At 32.9% G+C, this 7,480-nt stretch overlaps 1 protein-coding gene across 2 annotated transcripts; it reads right to left on the bottom strand.

The window, feature by feature from the left end:
• Nucleotides 1-358: 358 nt before the first annotated feature.
• On the bottom strand, nucleotides 359-7,132 carry LOC106716793. Of its 2 annotated transcripts, none has more exons than XM_014510403.2 (7): nucleotides 6,841-7,132; nucleotides 6,153-6,425; nucleotides 5,372-5,713; nucleotides 4,767-5,110; nucleotides 1,866-4,499; nucleotides 1,197-1,302; nucleotides 359-920 (listed from the first exon to the last, which is right to left on the bottom strand). In XM_014510403.2, exons 1-7 carry the CDS (start codon nucleotides 7,126-7,128, stop codon nucleotides 396-398), a joined length of 4,512 nt encoding a protein of 1,503 aa, XP_014365889.2. In that variant the 5' UTR covers nucleotides 7,129-7,132; the 3' UTR covers nucleotides 359-395. The 2 variants fall into 2 exon arrangements, with proteins under 2 accessions (XP_014365889.2, XP_014365888.2); XM_014510402.2 differs by having other exon boundaries at nucleotides 5,360-5,713.
• Between the last annotated feature and the right edge of the window lie 348 nt (nucleotides 7,133-7,480).

Consider the following 7,480-nt stretch of genomic DNA (forward strand, 5'->3'; position numbering starts at 1 on the left):
AATAGTCGAAAACCCCAAATTAATAACAATTAACAAAAAGCTATATACTAATAGACTGACAAATAGATAAAGTTTGAAAAAATGTTTGATGTCCATAGCCATATAGCGCTTAACGCAGTCAACTAATGTTGTCATGTGCTAACATTAAATTTCTACTGTTCCATTCATATTTAAGAAAAAATTGATTAAAAGAAAATAAATTGTTCGATTTTTGTTTCGTTTTACTGCTGATTTTTATTTCTGCTGTTGTGATCTTGAGGATGTGTATTGTATTAAGGTTATAGGAACGCTGAATACATTTTTACAAGACTTGGTAATATATATAGAACAAATTTGACTTCAGGAAGACATGCGAATCTTGAATAAAACAAAATTTTAAAAGACAAAATCCATTTTTATAGCCATTTTTCCAATATCTTTCTTCGTACATAGGCATATTTACTAAGAATATTTTTTGTTGGAAATGCAATGATATTTCCTTGTGTGTCCCAACGGTTGAAGTCCATAATTTCATTAGGTGGTAGGTCATCTGAAAATAAGTCCGGTTCTGGTATTTCTACACAATTGAGTGTTATGCATTCACATTTTTGCAGGAACATACAAATATCTTGGACTGCTCTGTATGATAGAACTTCACAGTTGTCCGACAGAACAGATATAGAACATCCAGGGGATTCAAAGATTTTGTTGACAACAACCCCTGCCCATTTAAACAGTATGTCGAACCGTACTTCATAATCCAAGGACAGCCACGGAACTGGTATAAAGCTCTTGTCTGCTTCAACGGTTAAAGCCCAAGATTTGTAATATTCACTCAAAATTATTTTATTTTCATAATAACCAACTCGCTTTACTATTTTTTTCATCTCCAAATCGTTAAGTTTTGTACAAAGTGTTTTCGTATCGTAAGAGAATTGAGCCTGAAAGAAAAGTTCATTTATTCAATCAGTCTGCAACACAGTAAAGCAAAAAAAAAAAAGATGTTACAATAGTGTGGTGTCATTTTACCCCAAAAATACTGTCATAGGGGTAAAATGTTTGTGTTGTCAGCTGCATTACAAAAAAAAAAACATTAAAAGAAAAAACCTAAAACCTTATTTGTGTTATGAACGTCAAATATGTCAAGTTCACTGTCAGCAAAACACAGAACATTTATAGTTAATTAAATAAATTAATTAAGTTGTGTAACAACGTACTTTTAATTCTTGAAATGTACATCCCATTTCACCGAGTTGCCGTAAATGGTCTACTATTTCATCATCTGTAAGTTCCACAACATCTGTATGATCCACAATATTAAAACTGAAACCAATCATAAAAATGTATAAACAAAAACAAATATTAAACGCAATTATTTTTAATGGTTAGGAAAGAAATCATATGTTTATGGTTTCTTCTGTTATTCGTTTTTTTTTGCATTGCAACAGTTGGCATACGAGCAAATGGCCACCTGAATTCGTCGAAATAACGAGGTGACCATAGACATCCGAAAATGCAGATGCGTTGCCTACCTTTAATCAACGGAGAAGGGGACGCACAGAAAGAGGATATTTTTCCTTGCTCCGACAAATCCACTTCCCCTTACCATCCTTTCCTAATAAGAAAAGGGCGGGAAAGTGGACTAAAATTAAGCCTCCGGCAACACACTCACCAGACGAAATGCGTGAAATGGAATTTCTTCCACTTCACGCGTGTCTTCTGCATGGTCGTGGTATTTCACCAGTCGATCCGTCCCATTTGTAAACCCAACAAATATTGTTGTTGCAGGATCTACACTTTATTTGTACAGGTGAGCAAACTTTATGATCACTTAATAACAGGAACACATTGCACATTTGCTTGATTTTTACTAAAACAAATAATACCTTTGAATCTCCTTCATGCAGCCATCTATGTCTATATCTTCATATAAATCAGAAAACTTCTTTATATTACATTTTAATTTGCAACCGGTTAATCCAGATTTAAGAGAATATTTATTTTCTATATCAATTACGTTCAGTTGTTCCTCTTGCATTATAGTACCAGAATAACCCGATATGGCTGGAGTTGTGAGTGAAATTAAGTCAAAAATATCACAAGCGAGCAATTCACAAAATATACAATTCATTTCTGGCGACCCTTTAATGCCGTCCACAGGCACTTCCGTTTCCAAACTATCGCCTAATAGTTCTATGAAATCTGAATTGAGTCTACAGATCCATCTTCGTTGATAAAATGCGGATATTTTGTATGATGATTGAACAATATCTTCTATTTCAACTCTATGCATGTGATTGTTCAATATTTTGTCTCTTGCTGAAATCGCTCCACTTTTTCTCAGCTGCTCTAATGCCGTTCGCAAGAGAACTTCAGGATGTTTTTTAAATATCCCGTAAACCTTTGAAGCGACATCTGAATTTATTGTATTTTCATACGACAACATCGTGGTCATAATGATGCCTTCTTTTAAAGATGCAAGCACACGATCACAATCGACCGGGGTTCTGTACATATTGAACGTTTTAACAGCAGATGATGACGACGATGTGATATTGAATTTTTTATTAAAATCTTCCAAATCTACAGCTACACAAGGTACCCTCTGTGTGAACGATTTACTTCTAGATATAAGGCACATCGCGCGCACAAGTTCCAACATTGGTATTTTACATTCCTTGAATAATCTACTTAGGTTTGCAGAATAACGAATACGCAACCTTTTTAACAAGCCTTCGTACTTTTGTATCAGATCTGGTCGTCGTCTTACTTCGTTCAATATGCACTCTTTTTCGTGCATTAGAATCGAGTTAGATTCGAGAGCCGCTGCTCTTCTGTGACAAGCCGTTGCAGTCTTTTTATCATCGTGCATGTACAATATCTCCTTTGCCACTGCATTTCTAACTCGTAAGCAATCGGGATGCGATGTTGGACTCATTATAGTTATCGCGGCTTTACATAGCATTATTATTTTGTCCTCCCATTGAGACCATTTTATCAGTGAATCCGGTTGCCTTCTTTTGCGTCTATTCGACGCGAGCTCTGTAATAGTTGCCTTTGGAGGCTTTTTCTTAACCACCGGTCTCATCTTGGGCTTCTTAATCGCTTCCATTTTTATTTTTTTAACCTTTTTCTTCTTCCGTATCAGCGGTTGGGTAACTTTGGCCGCGCGGATGTAAAATGTTCGCCACAGGCGAGGTATGTCCATAAAGAAACTGGAGTCGAAGGCGCACGGTCCTAAACCGTCTCCGTACCGCTCGCCATTGTCGTATAACTGTACATCGTCGGATTTTCTTATTGGAGGCTTTATCTTCTTCCTATCCCGTTTTATAACTATTTCGACGTTCGTACTCGTACTTATATTATAAACGTCGTTCCAATAAGTTGTTACATCTTCAAATGTTTTGAAATGGTACGATTTTTCTAATTTTCCTATATCAGTATTCGGTTTGGGCCAAACACCTGTTGTATCTAATACTTTAGCACGTCGGTTAACATAGAACAAGTAGCTTAGAAGGTTGCCTTCGTAATCAGCGGTGGGCAGTGGTACCGTCTCTGAGATCAGCTGAATAAGACCCATCATGGCGAGTGCCTTTAAATTAGACCTTATCGAGTTTTGTAAGCTCTTTGATTGCAACAGTCTTTCGTACAAGTCTGATGGCGCGTCTTTAAGCTTGATGTCAAGCAAATTATCGCTTATTTTCATGTGAGATATGTCCGATATGGCTACATTACTTATATTGCCGACAGCAAAACCAATTGTCATATGAGGAACTACACTTAAAACGGATGCAAATCCCTCGGGGAATTCATTTTTAATATCACTGAAGTAAACAACACTTATCACAAGCTCATGTAATTTTTGAATTTTCATATATCTAGGGTAAGCAAATTGAGACAAAGGTCTCGAAACACCTTCTGTTAAAGCCGTTTTAACTTTCGTCTTTTTGCTTGTAAGTGCTTTTATGCTAATTTCCTTATATTTACTTATTATAACAGGATCATTGCTTTTCATCAGTGGATCACAAACGAGTGTTGTGTATTTTTGATGGAACCCGGGCCATTTTATTTTGTACATTTTCACTTGTCCATCTTTGACTAACTTTTGTACGAATGATTTCAAAGCTTTCGTATCCATAGGTGGTTCGCCTATTTCTTTAGAGACTAAGGTGCTCAAAGTGTGATAACCAGAAATCGCACGTTTATCTCGAACAACCTTTAGAAGTCCATTTGCAAATTTTAGCTGTCTTAATGTTGGATTCTTTTTCGAATTAAGTAATGACTCATTTGACATATTTTCTAGTCCTTCAATAACTTTAACTTCAGTAATATCAGTGTCTGCATTTTCTGATACTTCTTCAACAAGCATATTATTTTCTTCAACCTTCATTTTTTTCGCAGGTACTTCAACTTCTTCTTTGACCTGTTCAACATTTGATGTGTTCATAAAATCTAAAAATTTCTTTTTTTCTTCCGCATATTGATTGTCTATTTCAGTTGTAGCAGCTACTGCGATGTATCTAGAAATTGCAAACAACAATGAGAAAATTTCACTGGTAAAATTGTCGCCCATAAATTAAAAGTAACTTAATTAGTTGCTTGCTTGCTTGTAGTTTTACATCTAAGCCAAAAGCCAGTGGTCCGTTTAGCTATTCTGAAGATACGTAGTAACACACTTCCATCCATTTAACCAATTTACACATATTTACAATTACACTTATAATATGGGTCAAAATAAAGAAATTTTAAACCAAATTTTTATTTAAAAAAAAAACCTATTCAATTACCTTGCAGTTCTCTGCCTGCCTTTGTCTTCTAAAAATTCTTTAACAATATTTTTTGATTTTAGAGTTCTGCAAATTGTTCTACTAGTGTAAAACTCAATGCCCAATATCTGAGCTAGTTGAATCTGTGTCAGTCCTTTTAGACCTGCATCTAAGAATCTTTCGTATGCCTGTCTCAGTAAACTGATTCCAACTTTGTACTGACATTCTAAAGGTGCAGCAGTGCTCTCCTCATCCGAATGATCTGACTCTTCGCTGGACATTTCTAAACTAATGAATTTCTTTTTAACAAGCACTTTTTGTCTCCTGTTCTTTGATATTTCATCAACTTTTAATTGCCTTTCTTCCTGAATAAAATATTACCTTTGTTAGTCCAGTCATTAATTTTTATCCATATTAAAGAATACTTTATAATGATTTATTTTACGGATGCAAATTAATAATTAATTACATAATATACTACCTATATTCTTAATAATAAATACTCATTGTTTAAAAATACAGGTGGACATTTTTATTTTATCTTTATTATTTTCAAAGGGAACAAAAAGGATGGCAGTATTTTTATTACAAATATTATATGAATAGAGACTCACCGTAATACTTACAAAACGAAACACGTTAAGAGTCTTTTGAAGTCTTTTACTTTGCTTATGATTCAAATAGCCTGTTTTAATTAATAAATCAACTTTTTCAGAATGATCAGGTTTCTTTTTTAAATATTCTATTATATTATGTAATTTTCCAACTTTCGGCGTTGAAAGGAGAATCGGTTTATGAAATCTTTTCAGTCTAAGTAGAATACTTTTCATACCCCTGCCTTGCACAAATTGTGTGTGACATTGTGTTCTTACAAGGCCCATATCTTGTAAATGTTTTCTTATGTAGAAAAGATGTTTTGGATCTTTCATTATTTTTGTCAAATTGGTATTGCCAACAGTCATTTGACCCTGAAAACAAGTCAACTTTTGAGAATGTTTATTTACAATGAAGTACATTACTACTTAATAAATATTAATATAATATCCACATTAAATTTTGTTGGAAATTATTAGGTGAGGAAATATAGATAAGCAAAACAAAAATATTAAGTATAGATAATAGCACAGATACAAGACAAACATATTTTTATAGAAAACTAGCAGTAGCTTGCAACTTTGTCAACAGAATAAAAAAAAACTATTAATAAATATAACCTATGTCACTCAGTGATAGTGTAGCATTTCAACAGGGAAATAATCTTCCAAATTTTGTCAGTAGTTTCAAAGCCTATTCAGTGCAAACAAACAATCAAATCTTTCCTTATATAATATTAAGGTACATGTATAAAAACACAATAAAAATGAATAATATTGCAGGATTTAGACAGCTTAGTTTAATAGTACTTACATTGTCTCGAGCTTTACCAACTATTTCCAATATACAATAATGTGCTGTAGAAAGTTGTGACAAATATGAAATTGGTACATGACCGGCAAGAGCTTTCCATCTTTCTTCTTTTGTGGCAACAATTGCAAGGTGATCTCCATACTTTGTTATCACATCATCATATGACAATCCTTGTAGTTCCTCTTTATCAATTATTATTCTTTGATTATAGTAAACTGATGAGCCATTGTTTGACACTGGAGCATAGTTGTATGGACCATCTAAGTAATCAACCTGGAAATTATTGTTTAAAAATGTAGGTTGCATAAATACTATTTCAATTTAATTATTATTCATTAAAGCAATTAAGTCAGATGTCTAATGATAATACCAAGAAATCCAAATAATACTATAAATTTTAAAATACCATTTACAATAAGTATTAATGAATATCAGTAACAATTTCTAATAGAAGAATAATTATTATTTTTTCAAGGCAATACTTTGATTTTCTCCCCTTATTTTTAACGATAACCAGATATTGATTACCATCTGAGTTCACAAGAAAATAAGTTGGGTTACTTCTTTGTCAAAATGAGTTTTACCTACAGTCAAAAAATGCTACATAATTTCTCTGATTTAATTTTCTTACTGGTTTTATAGCACATAGGAGCGTAGTCTTAAGATAAAAACAAAACTATGGACTCACAGGATCGAGGAGTTGTCCTGTTTCTTCATGTACCATTGAAAACCTATCCAAAATGTCTATATTAGGCATAGGTTCTGGATTTTCATAAAATACTATGTTGTTAAATTTTACAATAAACTTCCAAAATCGTATTTTCATCTTATCCGTAACTGGTGATGAAATTTTATTTTCTATTCGTTTCCATAAGAATCTGATGCCAATTCCTTCAAGTCCTTCCAAAGCTATTTCGTCTATTATAATTTCTTTGAAATTAAAAGTGAAACTATTTCTGAAATTGCTGCTATCCATCGTTGTTATTTATACACAGTTTCAGAAAAGATCAGAAGTATTTATAAAACTTTTTGTATATATTTATATTTAATTTAGTATTTAAGAAACCTAACCTATTTATTATTATTTTACATTTTATTATACCAAAGAATATAATACTCTCTATAGAGAGAAGAATGACATGTTACATACTATAGTATTATAACTTTGGTCTAGGGATGGCGATCTCAAATCGATTAATCGAAGAATCGATTTCTCGGACCAAATAAATCGATTTTTTAAATCGATATGTCGTACTGAATCGATTCAGTGAATCGATATTTTACCCTTGAAAATCGACTTTCGATTTTTTCTCTTATGGTAAAAAAAA

The sequence above is a fragment of the Papilio machaon genome, chromosome 16 (assembly GCF_912999745.1).
Source record: "Papilio machaon chromosome 16, ilPapMach1.1, whole genome shotgun sequence".
Classification (NCBI taxonomy): Eukaryota; Metazoa; Arthropoda; class Insecta; order Lepidoptera; family Papilionidae; genus Papilio; species Papilio machaon.

Bases quoted from the DNA above. Each gene is read 5' to 3' on its own strand.
- LOC106716793 (XM_014510402.2), bottom strand. From the start codon at position 7,128: ATGGATAGCAGCAATTTCAGAAATAGTTTCACTTTTAATTTCAAAGAA. The intron at 6,426-6,840 runs GTGAGTCCATAG...AATAATTTCCAG, and splicing joins CAGGACAACTCCTCGATCCT to GTTGATTACTTAGATGGTCC. The intron at 5,111-5,359 runs GTGAGTCTCTAT...TATTTTATTCAG, and splicing joins TTCGTTTTGTAAGTATTACG to GAAGAAAGGCAATTAAAAGT.